Source organism: Cherax quadricarinatus, chromosome 64 (genome assembly GCF_038502225.1).
Source record: "Cherax quadricarinatus isolate ZL_2023a chromosome 64, ASM3850222v1, whole genome shotgun sequence".
In the NCBI taxonomy this organism is placed as follows: Eukaryota; Metazoa; Arthropoda; class Malacostraca; order Decapoda; family Parastacidae; genus Cherax; species Cherax quadricarinatus.
In genome coordinates this window covers 8,249,844-8,269,024 of record NC_091355.1, presented here as the reverse complement: position 1 = coordinate 8,269,024, position 19,181 = coordinate 8,249,844, and the positions used below count along the sequence as shown (strand labels likewise).

The window sequence follows — 19,181 nt, the reverse complement described above, 5'->3', positions numbered from 1 at the left end:
TCATTATGTTCTCAGGATATTTTTAGCAGTTTTAAGCATCACTCCTCGCAAGAAAGGTTCCTTGATACCGGTGAGGGTTCTTGATCTAAGGAATTGGACTCTCATCCCTTCAATCAAACTTAATTGCCTTCCATTCTCTAGGCACTAAGTAACTCTTATGGGTTTAGTGCTTTCTCCTAAATATAATAATTTAGGCATTATTAAGCATTATTGTATCTCATAAAGCACTAAGATTTTGCTTTATTTTTCACTGTATTCTCTGTTTACAAACAGTATATACCATAGAGGAAGCTAGTCTGATAGCTTCGGAGATTTCATAAGCTTTTTCACCCACTTGTCTCTTATAAAACAATAGCCAATTTAATGTATGGTATTTTCTGCATTTTGGCTGCTGTTGAGTTCCTTACCAGTCATTGGTCATTTGGTACCCATTTTAGCTGTGTGATATAAATGTGTGCAGATAAATTTTTTAAATATTTTCTCAGCATCAGATAAAGATATCTCATGGAATGGGCAAGACTCTAACCCATGGCAACCAGTCTTAAAACTAGCAGGCCAGTACTGTTATGCATTTATTACACATTATTACAATTGTCACAAATCTTCAGATAAAATTTGGAAAGCCACCTAATACATAGTGAGAGAACAAAAACAATGCCATCAGTACTTGATGTAGTTTTGTAAATAGCTTACAGTACTACCTAGAGTAATGTAGGTTTATATGGTAGGCCTATATTAGAATACAATGTCTAGTGTAGTTTCTACTTCTAAATTTGAATATGCAAATATTGTGTGATATTGACAAAGAAACATGAGGTGCTCTCTGCACAAATTCACTTTCCATTTGTTGAGTCCTGAGCTAAGGGCCTACTATCTAGGTATCAACTAGCTTGTAGAATTTTCTGTATAAACTGCTGAGGTCAAGAATGTCATCATTTTTAAGGCAGTTTACCTTTGGTCTTGACACAACTAGACAGAGGAACAACATGAAGAACACGTTTTTGGCTGGGGTAGCTCTTACTGAGTTTATGCAGGGTGTGCCTCATTTAGATAATACAGAAAGATGTAGAACAATGTGGATTTTAGAGTAAAGAAATTTGAATTATGACGGAAACTGGAAGCACAGGAAATGCCCTCACTGAAAGACAAAAAAGAGATGGTTTGAATGCTGCAAATTCACAGTGGAACATAAGAAAACTGAGGAATATTTTTGGGAACCAAGAATAGGGAGAAAAAGACAACAGCTTCAAATTACATTGCAAAATAAATGTTGAAAAGCAATAGTATTGCACTTATTAACAAAGAAAATTTGGTGGATATCTGGAATAGCCTCAGGAGAGGTAGTGTGCACCACAACCACTGACAAATTTAATAATCTTCTTTCAACAGACCATCCGTATCCCACCAAAGCAGGTTCTCCCCCCTTCCCCTTCCCACCCAAAAAAAAAAAAAGTCTATCTTTTTAATTTTAGTAATGTATACAGGAGAAGGGGTTACTAGCCCCTTGCTCCCAGCATTTTAGTCCCCTCTTACAACACACATGGCTTACAGAGGAAGAATTCTGTTCCATTTCCCATGGAGAAAATTTAATATTTATAATAAATTAACTTAAGATAATTGCAGTAGATGAGTATACACTCAGACACATGCTGGAAGATTATATAAATAAGATAATATCAAATCTGTATATGACATGGGGTTTTTTTTGCTGCCTTGCTATAGTTCGGATGGCAGTTTGGAACCCACATCTCTACACCAAGAGATTGCTCCTAGACTAGACTAGGTTCTTAAATACAAAACAAAAATTGACGAATCACAGAAATTGCCTCTATACTAGATCCTAAAGCATAAGAGCATTGAGAAAGTCCCAAAATTGCCAGCAGACCAGGTCCTGAAACACACAAGAACACTTGCAACTCCAAGATTGCTACAAGGCTAGGTCCTAAAATACAAGAACACTTAAGAAGTCTAAAGATTGCATCCAGATTAGGTTTTGAAATGAAGGGTATTAGCTCTGAGAAGTGAAGAAACTAGAGCCTGTAATATTGGATAAAAGAAGACTTGGCATTTTCTACAGTTGCAGTATACAAGATACCAGGAAGAATTTACTTAATGAAAGACCTGATTTGAAAGAGGTGGAACAAGGATGAAATAAAGGAAAGATGTTCTTCACTGTAAGCAGTAATGAGTGAACTTCACTTTAAAAGGAAGTACAGTATGAGGCAGATTCTTTGTACGAATTTAAGTGTACAGGGTATATGACAACACTTTGGATTGAGAATGTATTACGTTGTTTAATTAATTATTAAGAAGTGGGACCTAGAAGCTGAAGCTTGATCTCTTCATACAAGATACATACATACAAGTTGTAGAATCAGTTAAAGAAAAAGTTATAGGACGAAAGATCTATGAATCCTCTGAAGTACACACAATTGTAACATCCCCAGCATTTACTGAAGTAACAAACACACAAATGACATTTAGAAATTTAGTCAAGAGAATTCAAAACACTTAAGTATAATATGTGTAACCTATTCCTGGAGTATGGAGGTCTCGCCCAATAAACCCCTCGAGAAGGGGTTTTTAATGTTGATGAGAAACTTGATCCAAGGAATTAGGTTTTTCCTTACCTTGAATCAAGCCTGATTTCCTTTCATTTCCCAGGCACTGTATGACCTCCATGGGTTTAGTGCTTCCCCTAAATATAATTGCCCTATAAAACTCAAGTTGCAACTAGAAAGTTCAAAGGAATGCATCCAAACTGGTGCCCAGTTTCCCAGGCATTTTATGACCCTCAGCAGGTGTAGGGCTCTTCCACGATTATATTACTAATAACTGCACTGTGTTAGATAGGAGTGAATGGAGGCTAATGCTTTTGGAGACCTGACGAGTTGTTGGAGTGTGAGCAAGGTAATATTTTGCGAAGGGATTCCAGGAAACCGGGTAGCCAGACTGGAAATGGGAAGTACAATGCCTGCACTTTAAACGAGGGGGTTGGGATATTGACAGTTTGGAGGGACGTCTAAGCTGTCATTTCTGAGTGCCTTTGCAAAGACAGTGATTATGTAGAGTGATGGTGAAAGTGTTGAATGATGAAGGTTTTTTCTTTTTTGGGTTTTTCTTTTTTTGGTCACTCTGCCTTGGTGGGAGACGGCTGACATTTAAAAAAAAAATACACTGTAGGTCATAAATTGCCCAGAGCCTGAAGTAGCAATAAAGCAAAGAGGAGGTACTCTTCAAAGGGTTTCTTGAAATTAAAACCCTACACACAAAAATAAGAAAGTTAGAGCTAGAATCAGCTGAGGAAAGAATTAAAAAATGAAGTAATTAACACCAATGAAGTATATAAAATATCAGAAAAAGATAGAAAAAAAAGATGGGATGTAACTGTAAACAAATTACAGGAACATCAACTAAATGAGGTAGAGTTTGCTGGAGACTATTCATGAAATCCATTCTTATTTCAGACCGAGTTTTTTGTATTTACCGAGTATATTGATCTTGGAATATTTCCAGTTTACATAAATTTGTAAAGGATAGGATAGAGTTGATTATATAAAGCACCCTTCTGGCAAGACAGTGATGGAGTGAATGATGGTGAAAGTTTTTCTTTTTCGGGCCACCCTGCCTTGGTGGGAATCGGCCAGTGTGATAATAAAATAATATTTACCCTCCAGTAAGCAGTCTTAAAAATGCTTGCAACACATCTAGGATCATTGTGAAAAAACATCCACATTAAAATGTGGATGTTGTTGATGTTTCATGTAAGGATGGACTGCAATATAGAAGAGACTTTAAAAGACTGATGGAGCAGTAATATTGACAAAAGATCAACTACAAGCTACAGAATCACAAATAAAAATTAATTAGTATTACAGTCTTGCACTGTTGAAATCTTAGTGATGCTAACCCAAAATTAAGATGAACTCAAGGCAAATGCATACAATTCACTGTTTAATAACAGGTATCAGAGGACTCTAACAAGTTAAATGAGAAACTATGTGACATAAAAGACAAATAACTGGAGCTGGGAAAAAGACAACTTTTGCAATTGGAAATTTTATTTAACAAAGAATTAGGCCGAAAAGACAATGGGGCTGGAATAGAAAAACCACAGGTCATCTAATTTTCTCATCATCATGATGTTTCTTATGCATTATTACACAGTACAAGCAAGTCTGAGAGAAGACACACGATCATTACAAGCCCTAGTATTTGCTAGAAGAAAATAGTAATAAATCCTTAATGATAATGATAATATATACTTTATTTCCAATTTTACCAACTTAGTGAAAGTACCTTATTCTATTATAGATAACTTTTGTTGAAAAGTATGACTTAAAGGTGGATACCAACAGGACTGAGTAGATTACAATTAAAATCATCATCATTATTTCAACAAACCAGCTGTATCCCACTGAAGCAGGGTAACCCAAAAAGAAAAAAGTTTCTCTTTTTAACTTTAGTAATGTTTACAGAAGGGGTTACTAGCCCTTTGCCATTGGCATTTTAGTCGCCTCTTATGACAGGCATGGCTTACGGAGGAAGAATTCTGTTCCACTTTCCCATGGAGATAAGAGGAAATAAACAAGAACTAGGAAGAAAACCCAGAGGGGTGTGTATATATATATGCTTGTACGCGTATGTTTAGTGTGACCTAAGTGTAAGTAGAAGTAGCAAGACGTACCTGAAATCTTGCATGTTTATGAGACAGAAAAGAGACACCAGCAGTCTTACCATCATGCAAAACAATTACAGGCTTTCGTTTTACACTCACTTGGCAGGACAGTAGTACCTCCCTGGGTGGTTGCTGTCTACCAATCCACTACGTAGGACAATTTAAATATACTAATTTAAAAAAAAAAGCTTCAAAGAGTAGCGACAACAATTAAGAAAGATAATCAGTGTCAATTAGAAGTGTGTATTCACAGCACAGCTTGGATTGGCAAAGGCTTCTATGAAGCTGGCATGCTCTTGTGAACGAGGTGATCTGTGAGAATATGCAGAAGAGCCTGGGTACCCTGGCAATCTTTGCAGTGATACTATGCAGGTCTATAAGATAGTCACGCGAGAGTCAAGTGTGGTAATGTGTAGGTGCGTGAGTACCATTTCTTACAACTTGCCAATGGAGATAGGATAGCCAAGAGTTTTAATATTAGTTTGATGGAAAAAAAGTTTGATAGTCATAAATGTGGATCAGTAACAATGTGCCAGTGATTTCATATGAATCTGCCAGAGATGAAGAAAAGGTGCTGAACTGCAAAACATCCACGAATTAATTTCCTTGAGCTCTCACATGTTCAGGTAACTAACAAAGGACAACTTTTGTGTGTTTTCAAGAGAAGTGGCTGAACCATCACTGAATGCTATTGATGAGGGATGGGAAAGAATCAGTTTTGAATTACTTGTCCCAGAGTGTATTTACATAGAAAGTACCATTCAAGGAAGTGAGAGAGAGAGCCATGATACTGGTGTACGGCTTTTGATCCAGGGAATTATGGCTATCCTTTCCTTGGTTCTGATTACCTCCCAATGGGAGGTAACAAGAAACCTGATGGGTTTCTCCATTAGTGTAATAACACATAGGAAGCATTTTTCTTATTCCAGTCCAGAGTAATATGATGACCTAATACAAATTCTCATAATAGGGTAAGTAAGTAAGTTTATTCAGGTATACACAAATACAGTTACATAGAATTATCATACATAGCAGCATGTGTGTAGAGAACCTAGGATAACCCAAAAAAGTCAGACAGAGTGACTTATTTCCATTTATTGACTGTACAAGTACAAATTTTGGTCCCCAATTTTCACATAATTAAAGAACAAACACACAGAACACTATTCTGTACAGATCATGGTTAAAGACTGACCTGGGGGTATCAAGACAAACATGGGGCTGATAAAGAAAAATGCATATAGAAACTTGAAGGTGGAAGAGGACAAACTGAGCAAGATAGTAATAGGATGTTCTTATACTATTAGTGAAATGTGAGGCTTTTTTTTTTTTTTAAGAAAAAAAATCTGAACAGAAAAATTCTTTGAAAAGAAGGAACACTTTAATCATCATTCACTCCATCACTGTTGCCAGAGGCACACCTACACTACAGTTTAAAAACTGCAGCATTAACACCCCTCCTTCAGAGTGCAGGCACTGTACTTCCCACCTCCAGGACTCAAGTCTGGCTTGCCGGTTTTCCTGAATTCCTTCATAAATGATTCATTTTATTTTGAGTAATTTATACAGGAGAAGGGGGTTACTAGTCCATTGTTCCCAGTATTCTAGTCACCTCTTACAACACGAATGGTTTACAGCAAAAAGATTCTTTTCCGCTTCCTCATGGAGATAAAAGGAAATAAAAAGAACTGTTTAGAAAAATAAGAGAAATTTCAGGTCAGTGTGTATACATATACATGTATATGTATTGTGCCTAAGTGTGCAGCGCTGTATAGCCCTTGTGGCTTAGCACTTCTTTTTGATTATAATAATAATGTGCCTAAGTGTAAGTAGAAGTAGCAAGGTGTACCTATTTTCTTGTGTGGATATATAGTCATTTTTGTCATAGAAGCCTCTAAGTCTTATGCTATTAAGTTCAAGTTGACAAAACTTAATTTCTTTTTAGACTATGCTAACTGAAGCAGGTGATGAAAATTTTATAGACCAAAAATAAATAAGATAATTTTTTAATATTGGCCATCCTTTACTGAGGTAGGGTGACTCAAAAGTGAGGAAACATATTCGACATCATTCGTTAACTCACCATCTTGCCAAAATTACACTCACATGTTTAAATGGCCCATCAAACTGCAACATTCCCACCCGTCCCTCAAGAATGCAGGTGCTATACTTTCCACGTCCTGGACACATGTCCAGCTAACCTGTTTCCCTGAATTCCTTCATAAGTATTACTTTGCTCACACTCCAACAGCACATCAAAGCCATTTTCATCTGACCACTTGAATCTAACATACTCACAGAACCCTGCTGGATGTTCAAGACCCTAGCACTCAAAACCAAGTTTGCCCCTCCCTGTAACAAATATTATAAAATTATTTTTCATTATCAAAACCACTAATCTTCCTTTCATTAAACACAATACCTAACATTGTATGATATCATCTGTAGCCTTACAGAAGTTACTGAAAACTTTTGGTCAAAGTTTTTGCTGTTTTTATTAACATTAAATACAGTAAGTCACAGATGTGTGTGTATATAAAATAATATTTCAGGATCATACGAAGGGGAACCACGTATTCGTGCTGAAAGTGATGCTGCATACAAACCTCGAGGATCATCAGCAAGTCGTGTTGTGCGGTCCAGCAAGACCAGATCAGCAGATGTATCTGAAGTTTATTACCAGGATGTGGCAGACGAAGGCATCCAGCGCAGACGTTCCCCGCGCACTCAGGACACAGCCAGGTGTGTAGTGTAACTATGTATACAGTATACAATACTGCTTTTATAGTTGTCAGAATAGTTGGGAGTCGAGATTGGTGTTTGGAGTAGAAGCCAAGTAGTGAAAAATATTCTTGAAATTGATATATAGTGTTCAGTAATTTAGGTAAAGGTCTACTTTAGGGGTTCATGCTTACTGTTTAAACACAGATTTAATCTAGAAGAATTTTAACTCTTTTTTTTTATAATCCTTATAGATAGATTTTTGTAAAGGCTTAAATTTTGCTGCTTAGCTCACAAAGAAATTATTTAATATTTTTGAATGAGCAGGTGAACTGCCACCTTGCTATACTAGTCTGGTAGATTCATAAAATAAAAGTTCTCAGAGTGTTTTGATTGCCTTTGTTAATTAATGTAGTTTATTGTGAATTTTTTATAAGTCACTTCCATATTGTGATAAAAATCAATTTCATTTAGTTTGATATTTAATGGAAAGTGTGTTTAGGAAAACACATTCCAGTAAATAAGATTGTTTTCATTTCCTGAAAACAGTGCTGAAGCCCAACCTTCTTTAATAAGGTAAGAACAATTTCTCCATTGTAAGATAGGTTAGGTGTGGCTTGGTAGGTTTGGTAAGGTTTAGCACTTTGTGCAAGGGTATATTTGCTTCAAGCTAAACAACTCCTTGATTAACTTGTAATAAAAAAAGGAACAGCGGTCAAAAAGATGATTATAATAGTATCAAATTCAGTAGTATCTGTTTTATCCATGAATAATATTTTTTTATGAAATTTTATTAAATTCACCATTATTGAAAAAAAGTTTTACTAGACTATTGCTGCATTTAAAATAAAGCCAGAGCCCCTAAACTAAACCTTCACCATAATTAAAGGCTATTAATTATTTACATACAGAAAAATAAATCTCTTTTTAGCATTCAACTTCAGAGTAGGTTAACAAACTATGCTTTCAACATGTATTATAGATTAGTCTGTATATTATTTTGTATTTACAGCATTGATTTTTATTTAAATTTGCTCTTTTTTTTTTTTTTTTTTTTTTTTTTTTTTTTTTTTTTTTTTGCTATGGGTACAGATATAATGTATCATGATTAAGTTAGATAGTTACACAATTCTATGGTCTGCTGTTGTGTAATTGTTTTTGATTTCCTTCTGTGTTGTACTGTATCAGAAGTCTTCTTACAGTCTAGGAATATGTAGTCCAGCCATCCCTCTTTCCTGCCTAACACACTAGCCCATCCTCCTTACTAAAGTCAGTATTTCACTGTGGCTAAAACAGTCAAATGGGTGACTGTTACATGAGTTTTGAGCAGTGATTATCTGACTGTATTGTAGAGTCTACTTCATGGGCTCCAGCTTTTGTTTTTGCCTCAAAATTTTTTTATAGCCTCTATGTAATACTGTATTACATTTATTGGTATTGTGGTATGTTATAATCCATTAATTTTTAATCATAGATGACAGTGTTAATTTTTACTTATAGACAACAGTCCAATCAAACCAAACTTAACATAAATTGATAAATTTACTGAGAACAGTATGTAAGAAATTGGATTTAGGAGAATGGGTTAGTCTGCTGTATTGTGCTATTTATAGAATAATACAGTAAGTATCTTAAAAGTAATGCTGTGATTAGCCATTAAGAAAAAAAATTCTATTGCAAAACCTGTTTTACCCACAGCATCCATCCAAAATAAAATTTGGAAAGTTTCATGTAAAAATCACTCTAAAATAGGAGTTTTGCTGCCAGAATTTGTTAAGCATTGCTTGAAATAAGGCCAAGCATTAAAGATTGTATGGGTATTTTTTTTTTTTTGCTCTGTAATATATGCTTATTGCTTCATATCTAGGCATACTTATTTAAATGATAGTTATATATTTTTTGCTTCTAGTTGTTCATATTTACTAGTGTAGGAATTCATCAAATATATAATCAGTATTGACTGCCTGGAGGATATAACAGTGATCAAAGCCCCCATGGCCCAGTCTATGACCAGGCTATGTTTATTAGTTTTGAGTATGTAACTAAGGATCTGGTTAATAAAAGTAGAATTTACAAGAAATATACGTTATCTCATGTTTGCACAAGAGTATGTAACTAAGGATCTGGTTAATAAAAGTTGAACATCAAAATGGTATACAATACCGACAGGTTGGTAGGTAAGACACATAGGCAACAGTTAGGCAACTTTATTCCGAAACGTTTTGCCTACGCAGTAGGCTTCTTCAGTCGAATGCAGAAAGTAGGCCTACTTTCTGTATTCGACTGAAGAAGCCTACTGTGTAGGTGAAACGTTTCGGAATAAAGTTGCCTATGTGTCTTACCTTAATAAAAGTTGTAGAATTTACAAGAAATAGCAGTTATCTCATGTTTGCACAAGATAGTTTATAAATACTGTGGATTTAACCAGACCAAGAAGTTTTCTTGATCACCAAGTTTTTAATTATTATCAAGATGCTGAGAAATATTCACTTCAGTGTCTTTGCACCACTGCACTCCTTTTTGCCTGATTCTCTTTTGTAACACATATTGATTGGGATAAAATGTACAGCATGCTTCATAGCATACAGTTGAGCTCCAGAATTCATGAGCTAATGATTCCCGAGATTTTATACAGTTTGTTCTGTGCCCATTTTCTTTTGGCTTGGTGCAAGAGACCTTAATTGAAAAGCAATTGTACGATTGCGTTTAAAATGTGCTTGGCTTTGAGCATGGAATTTCCACGCTCAAATCTCTCTTCCTTGTAGACATTCTTTCTTATGAATGTCATTATTGCTTAGATTTGAGCAATATTCAAAAAAATATGGCAAAAAAAGAGAAGAGTCAAACTTGCCATGAGTTTTATAAAAAGTGTCTCTGCTGTATATCTCACTATTCTTATGAAAATGAATATGAATGGTTCTTAAAGGAATACAGTCATTTTCTTCTTATGGCCTATGGTTACAATTATATTTTGTCCATTTTTCCCAGCATAATTTTTTTGTTGATAAATATTTTGGCACGCATATGATGTTCAAATTTTTCTGGTACATATTCATTATGAAATGCTCGGGTGTTTATAAGAGGTGTGGAGTTAAAAAATAAAGAATCTGATACAAAGTGGGAGTTATCACAGTTGCTCTATGACACTGTGCTTTTGGGAGATTCTGGAGAGAAATTGCAGAGGTTTGTGGATGAATTTGGTAGGGTATGGAAAAGAAGAAAATTAAAAGTGAATATAGGAAAGAGTAAGGTGATGAGGATAAAAAAATTAGGTGACGAAAGATTGGATATCAGATTGGAGGGAGAGAGTTTGGAAGAGGTGAATGTATTCAGATATTTAGTAGTGGACGTGTCAACAGACGAGTCTATGAAAGATGAGGTGAATTGTAGAATTGATGAGGGGAAAAAAGGTGAGTGATGCACTTAGGAGTCTGTGGAGACAAAGAACTTTGTCCATGGAAGCAAAGAGGGGAATGTATGAGAGCATAGTTATACCAATACTCTTATATGGGTGGAAAACATGGGTGGTGAATGTTGCAATGAGGAGAAGGCTGGAGGCAGTGGAGATGTCATGTCTGAGGGCAATGTGTGGTGTGAATATAATGCAGAGAATTCATAGTTTGGAAATTAGGAGTTGGTGCAGGATTACCAAAACTTATCCAGAGGGCTGAGGAGGGGTTGTTGAGGTGGTTCGGACATGTAGAGAAGATGGAACAAAATAGAATGACTTCAAGAGGAAGGCAGAGTAGGGGTTGGCCTCGGGAAGGTTGGAGGGAGGGAGTAAAGGAGGTTTTGTGTGTGAGGGGCTTTGACTTCCAGCAAGCATGCATAAGCATGTTAGATAGGATCAAGTGGCAACAAATGGATTTTAGGACTTGGCATGCTGTTGGAGTTTGAGCAAGGTAACATTTATGAAAGGAGTCAGGGAAACTGGCAAGCCAGATGTGAGTTCTGGAGATGGCAAGTACAGTGTCTGCCCTCTGAAGGAGGGGTGTCAATGTTGCAGTTTTATAACTGTAGTGTAGGCAAGCATGCCTCTGGCAAGACAGTGATGGATTGAATGATGATGATAGTTTTTCTTTTATGGGCCACCCTGCCTTGGTGGAAGAAGGCTGATGTGTTAATAAAAAAAAAAAATATTTCTTATCACTGCTAATATTAACCAGAGTACAGTAATATTTAAAGAGATGAGGCAAAAAAATATAGGATATTTAAAAAAAATTAATGCACAGTATATGCACAATATATAACAGGAAAAATTTCAATGATTTGGTTATGCAAAGTTTTGTATTTTTTGCTACTTCAAAATTCACAAGAGCCCCAGGAACCTCTACCTCACTGTTAGGAGTCATGAGAGGGTATTGTGCGAGGGAAGGTGATTGCTCTGGGATTTCCAGCCCTTGCTGTATTTTTTGTTTTTACATTTAAAAATTACTGTACATATGCTACTAAAGTTTGAAATTGTGAATGAGGGGCAGTGTGGAATATGAACTCATGCTGTATGGCCACAATATGTACATATTTCAAATGAGCCAATCAACTGTTCATAAGAACGAGAACTTGACATTAATGAAGTGGAAGGATCGTCTCATTCCTCACACTGGCCTCAAGTAGTGCTGGGAAAATTTGTAGAGGTAATTTAATTTAGAAAAATTTCATGTAAATATTTAACATGGTAGGGACTAGAGGATTTTCCATAGCTATGCAAAAAATATGCTTCCAGAATTTTCATTGGACAAAGAAAGTGCTTTCTTAAATACAATATTTAAAAATATTTAAGAAATTTGTTTAGCTGTTAGGAATGCCTAAATGGTTAGTTATCTTATGAAAGCTCAACTCTATGTATAAGTAATGTAGAGAATAGCATACTCACTTGACAGTGCCACCACAGCAAGATCATGCTCATACTTGTTATTTTCTATTGATGGCACCTAAAACTTTTACCCTGTGTAGACATATCAGTAATTTTCTTAGATATTTTGTTTTTATTGGAAATTAATCAATTTTATTTGATATTAAATAAGACTGAATAAATTTAGGATGATCTTTGATAGATTATGCTGATATTATCAAGGTTAGGTTGCTAAGTTATTGTTCATGCAAAATTAAAAGCTTGTATATCATGTTGTTTCATTACAGTGTATTTATTAATTCATAGGAAAAAATATTCTGAAAAGAATATTTTTAAGAAAATTTGGCTTATTTGATTTTTCCTGGCTATAAAGCACAACATATACCTTCATTATGATTCCAACTAATAATGAGTTACATTCTCCGTGTTTCAACTTAAAATTTTTTTTTTATAGAAGACAGTAGTACAGAGGATGATTATGTTTAACGCATGTTTATGCTGTATAGCAACAGTTGTGAAAATGTTATTTATTTTAACATGATTGCAAAAAGTTTACAAGTTGGAGGTTCTCCTGTGTGTATACACAACACTGTATATACATTTATATTTTTTAATGCATTTGAAATGCTTGTTTAATTATATTTTTTTAGTCTACAGAAATATCACTTAACCCCCAAATATGTATTATTATTACAGTTGCACAGTGTGTTTGCAGTGGGTTCAGGTTCTTAAGGGGATATTTATTCCAGAATCATCAAACATATATTGCACTTTGTTTGAAACATAGTTGCACATTATTATTGATTTTTTGAGGAATTTTTTACTCGGTATGAAGTCAAACCTATAGGTTATTTTCTCTTACCAGCAAAGCATTGCCCTGGAAGTATCCCCAGGTTTTGGTTATGCTTAAAACTATGTTGCCTTAAACTGCTTTAAGGAGGACTTCACTGTGTCATCATTGAATGTTATTAATTAATTAATTTTAGCTAATAATTTATTACTGCCTCAGTGGAGGACGGCCAGTATGTTAAAAAAAATAAAATTCTTTCTCTAAGATATTTAAATTTAACACTTTGCATTTATCATAAAAACAAAAAAAAATCAGAATGGGATTAGGAGTTCTAGTTTTAAGAGATTGGTAAGCATAATTTATCATTGATGGTAATTGAAAATCAGTGATGAACACTCAGGAGGAACTTCTTGAATGCAGTGTAAGTGTGAATAAATTAAATGCAGACTAAACAGACAGTATGCTGCTCCCATTAGTAATTTGTTTCCTTAAATGAGTTGCCCAAGTATGAGTCTGGCTCTTGTATTTTGTTTCAAGACATGCCATGAAAACATGTACAATTATTATTAACCCCTATTTTATTTTATCATTTGTTTCCTCTGCCTGTAGAATGGTCATTCCTAACCTTTTCTGCAAAGCTATATCAGAAATGCATGGAAATATTTCCACAGAAGAGAAAAGAGAGTACAGTGTACAAGGCTGACTAAAATCAAAGCTACCTACCCCCACACTCACTGCCCTGTACAGATCACTTATTAACCCTTTGACTGTTTACGCAGTATAAATACGTCTTACGCTCCACTGTTTCTGACGTATATATACTCAATCATTCTAGCGGCTTCAAATCAAGAGGGAGGAAGCTGGTAGGCCCACATGTGAGAGAATAGGTCTGTGTGGTCATTGTGCACAACATAAAAAAAATCCTGCAGCACACAGTGCATAATGAGAAAAAAAAAAACTAATAGTTTTTTGGGGATTAAAATGCCGACTTTGAGGTGTATTTTTGTATAGTATTTATTGTTGTATTCGCGTTTTCATGGTCTTAGGTAATAAAATGGAAGACATATTACAGAAATAGAGATGATTTTCATTACTTTGACGATGAAAACGATCTTGAAACTGAGCTCAAAGTAGCGGAAATGTTCGATTTTTACCAATGTTCAGGAGTAAACAAATCACACCCCACGTCCAATACACGTCAACTGGGGAGTCTAATATTCTTTCAGTAGTGCACTGATATTATTTATACCATTTTTACAATAATGCAGTAGTCTGCATAACAGTAAATTTTATATTTTTTTTGTATGAATAAAAAATCAAAATAGAAAGCAATAATAATATAAGAGGGGCCTAGAGATGTGACTAATGAACAGAGGATATGTTATTTTAGTGCCAAGAATGTCTACCTTGTTTATTCTGGACCCTATTTTGAAATTGGCATCTTTTTTAATTTGCGTGAAATTGGCCAAATTGCCAATTTCTGACCACTATATTGGGTAGTTCAAATTGGTAAATGGGCGGTTTCTTGTACTCAGCTGATATATAAAATGGAGTTCTAAAGAAATAGCTATGAGTTTGGTCAACTGGAACAACGGAATTGGCTGAAAACAGGGCTCAAAGTCGGCGAAATCGCTGATACGCATATGTCGCCGAGACCGCTAACTTCGCGGGAGCGTAATTCCATGAGTTTTCGACCAAATTTCGAACTTTTGGTGTCATTACCATCGGGAAAAGATTCTCTATCATATCATAAGATTTTTTTTTTTTTTTTTTTTTTTTTTTTTTTTTTTTTTTTCAAAAATTTATCGACATAGAATGACAGTTTCAGAAAGGGGCCTGCGACAGTCAAAGGGTTAAAAGAGTAGCTTTATGTTTTTTTTTTTTTTTTTTTTTTTTTTTTGTATTGAGCAGATCCTCCATTGGCTGATGATAATCTTTTAAATGGTTGATGTGTAGATCATACATGATCACTTGTTACTATTGCTTGGAGAGATATACTCTGTAAGAAATGTGTAATGATCACTAGTCTCTAAGAGTTACCTTGTTGTCTTGTCATCTAGCTGTATCTTCTACAACAGCATAGTATATTTTTTAAGGGAAATTTATCAGAAAGCTAATCCTTGTCTTTGTAGTTTGTTAATGTAATTTAAACCAGGATTGATATCCTGAAATTCTTTGCCAAGGTAACATTCAGGATATTTTGTTTATGGTTGAAGAGGTTGTGGTATTATCTTTACTAAACTGAATTAAGTGTAAGTTCAACATACTCGGTAATAATATCCTGTTTTTTGTTAACACTGATGCATTTTTCATTCTCTCTCCAGTTTAAGGATTACAAAAATTACTTAAACCTGATAACCAATTTTCTGCTAAATATGCAAATGAATGGTGTTCAAATTAAGCTTTCAGGAATTTAATTAAATGGATATTTTCTTAATTTTTGGTGTACTCTGTTAATTTTCATTAAATGATAATTAAGAAAAGAGTCAGCCTTAAATCAGTTCACCTGATTTCTTTTCATGATCTGTAATATAGATCTTGACTTATGAAGTGTGCACATTTCTCATCAAGTTGTGCCAAGCTTTACAATAAAGACTTTTCGTTTAGATATTGAAGGTCCCAGGCTTTCTTGGGAGTCTATATTCAGTGGACGATTCATTGTTTGGAAAGCCTCGCATGGCTCAGTTGCTAAATGCATTATTTATATATTTAGTATTTTCATGTCTTCGTGTTTTTCTGAGCATGAATGATCATAGGTAATTCCCATCTTTTTTTCATGAGGATATTCTTTTTAAGGCTACATTGCTATTGAAAATTTACATGTATGTCGTATGACAACCATTGTCCAGGCAGAAAATATTTTGTAGCTATCACTTTGAAAGAGGTTTTTTTTTTCATTCTTGGGATAGCTGCTAACAAGCCATTTGTGCTTTGCTTTAATAATATAAAACCAATGATATAAAAATTGGTATGGAAGATGTTAGGTAATGTTATGACCAGAAAAAAGGGTGTTAAGAATTGTACATTAGTGTTCTTATGCTCTCTAATGTGCTTTCTCATTCACTTGCTGTTTCATGCCACTCTTCACACACTTTCCTTCTCTCTCTCTCTCTCTTTTATGGGAACGTACCTCACACATTTTAACTTGGACTTCTAGGCCTGGTTTAAACTGACCTTCTCAGAGGATGTGAATGGCTAATCAGAACTTTAGATCTTTCAGCACAGTGACATGCAAAGTTGCAAGAGCCATCACTGAAAACTTTCTGGTCCATACTTTCAGATATATGCATCTGGTCCATACTTTCAAATATATACCTCTGGTCTTTACTTTCAGATATATGCTTCTGGTTCAGACTTTCAGATATATGCCTCTGGTCCAAACTTTCAGATATATGCTTCTGGTCCATACTTCAGATACATGTATGCTTCTGGTCCATATTTTCAAATACATGCATCTGGTCCATACTTTCAGATATATGCTTCTGGTCCATGCTTTCAAATATATACTTCTGGTCTTTACTTTCAGATATATGCTTCTGTTTTTTTTTTTTTTTTTTTTTTTTTTTTTTTTTTTTTTTTTTCAGAAATATACTTCTTGTCCATAGTTTCAAGTATATTTTTAGTCCATACTTTCAGATATATGCTCCTGGTCCTTATTTTGAGATATATTCCTCAGGTCCATACTTCAGATATATGCTTCTGGTTCATATCTCCATTGTGTTCCATCTCTATACTTATGAATTCTACACAATCTACTTTTGGAGCACCATTAAAGTTTCTTAAACCCTACTAAAGTTACTGAAACATCAGTAAACATACTAAAGCACCACTTAGTATAGTATGAATCATACACCTGTATTGCACAACTTTTTATTGATAAATTAGAAATATATGCATAGCTTATTGTCATTTAAGATTCAGTATGAATGTATAAAACTGATTTTTATTAAGTTTTCTTTCTTTCATGTTTTATTTGAATGGCATGTACTCTTTTTATTTGTATGCTCCCTCAAATCTATCTTTGGTAATTGGTTTTATTTTAATGAACGCCATTTAAATATTTCTTATCAGTTTTGGGCATGTCGTTTTAGAGTACTGTATAAGCCTTCTTTCAGTGTTCCGTATTTATTTTGAGGTTTTCTCACTTTTCCTGATTTGCATTGCACTGTGTATGTTGGTAGTATGCATGTGGGAGTCTGGTGCACTGTCTGTGTTTCAGTCGCGTTCTTTCTGCGGATGACCTGACCTCAGGCTACTCTAGTGGTGAAGCAGATGCTGGAGACCTGATCTACGACCATAGGCATGATCCTGTTCCTCATGTGGAACTTGAGTTAGTCTCAGAACCTAAAAGGTCGACCAGAGTTCGGCGAACTCAAAGTCTCTCGGCTTCAACCCTTAGTCTCCATCGCTCTCAGAGAGCTGGAGTAAGGAGAGGAGAGCCGAGAGCAGTGAGAATAGGTAATGCAGGTCGTGGATCAGAGCCAGTTGATGACCTGGGTGCCCCTGCCTCTTACAGTAGCTCAGGTCACCCCGCTGCCCCCCATCACGGGTCAAGCTTCAAACGATCACGACCTGGTGAGGTGAGTGATGGACACATGGTTGAAAGTTAACTTACACAGTGTGTAAATGAAATAGTACCTCTTCCTTGGCAGTATGTGTAAAGATTTTTGTTTTAATGTGCAAAGGCCCTGTCTATTAGGATTTTTGATTATGCAACCATTTCCAGAATATCAATTTAAAACTGAAAAAGAATCATTGATAATAATAATATTATTATTGTTTTATTATGTTTTTATTATTATTATTATTATCTTTTTTGTGCCATATTTTCACATATATTTACAGTGAATCCTTGTGAGATAAAGTTATGAAGTTTTAAGGTTTAAGCAAAAGTAGAGGTTCGACTTGTTCGTGAGAAATACTTTTGAGAGGTTGAAATCTTTACATATTGAGGGGCTACCATACTTGTTAACCACATTTCACCTTAAATTTGATGACATCCAGGTGTTTCATTTGTGCCACCTTCCTTCAGTTTGTTTACAAGCACAACAGTTGATTACTGCTGAGTTAGATGCGCCACTGTTATCCTCAACACTAACCTGTATCTCTTTTCAAACTGTTTATTAATCCGAAATATAAATCTTGGTTGCATAGGATAATGTAAACTAATACTGTTCATTTAATTATGGTTTGGGAAAGACATTCTAAAAGTTATTCCTTAGGGAGAGGATGAGATGAATTGTATGTGAATACAATAAGCTAAACCAGGGTAAGGAGTAGAGAAGGAGGGTGTCATCTGCCCCATCCCCCAGCCATCCTTCCATTCCACAGCCAACCATCCAAACCATTACCCTACCTGCTAACCACTGATACTTACTAGATGTGGATAGCTGTGCTAGCATATGGAATGTAAATAATAAATCTACATTTCTTTACCACTCTCTACCATACAAATGTGTTGGATGTGAGGGACCTGCCTAGCACAAGCCAGTAAGTAGGTAAAGACACATATGCACAGTTCAGCCCTAAAGCTAAAGAAGCCACTTGTGATGACATGTTTCCTCAATAAATTTCATAAACTGGGAATGTGTGTCTGTCTACATACTGTCTTTATCACTATACCTCTCCAGCCATGGGTCAGTAAAATTGCTGCAGGTACACCTCTATTGCTATGTAATGGTTGGGTGTGAGTAGGACCTGCCTAAGTGGGCCAGTAGGCCAACTAGAGTGCTCATATTTACTTATGTTCTCACAAAATGGTTGGGTGTTAGCATGAGCAAGTACGTCTGCTATGGTGCTCCTTCATTCTCATGCTTATCAAACATTGTGGCTAACTATTCTGTTTAAATTTTGCGAACCTATTTTAGCTCTCTCTCTCTCTCTCTCTCTCTCTCTCTCTTTCTCTCTCTCTCTCTCTCTCTCTCTTTCTCTCTCTCTTTCTCTCTCTCTCTCTCTCTCTCTCTCTCTCTCTCTCTCTCTCTCTCTCTCTCTCTCTCTCTCTCTCTCTCTCTCTCTCTCTCTCTCTCTCTCTCTCTCTCTCTCTCTCTTTCTCTCTCTCTCTCTCTCTCTCCTTTTTCTCTCTCTCTCTCACTCTCTCTCTCACTCAATCCCTCTCTCTCTCTCTCTCTCTTTCTCTCTTT

General features: G+C 35.4%; 1 protein-coding gene across 9 annotated transcripts in view; it reads left to right on the top strand.

The window, feature by feature from the left end:
* LOC128699988 (uncharacterized) overlaps positions 1-19,181 on the top strand; it is a 51,544-nt gene that overhangs the window by 24,056 nt on the left and 8,307 nt on the right. For 4 of the 9 annotated variants that reach the window (XM_053792857.2, XM_070098745.1, XM_053792855.2 and 1 more), the window contains 3 exons: positions 7,231-7,420; positions 7,949-7,975; positions 17,261-17,621. In XM_053792857.2, the coding sequence (XP_053648832.2) occupies positions 7,231-7,420; positions 7,949-7,975; positions 17,261-17,621 (578 nt within the window). The remainder of the gene's footprint in view (positions 1-7,230; positions 7,421-7,948; positions 7,976-17,260; positions 17,622-19,181) is intronic. The other 5 variants (XM_053792862.2, XM_053792860.2, XM_053792858.2 and 2 more) reach the window with 5 other exon arrangements.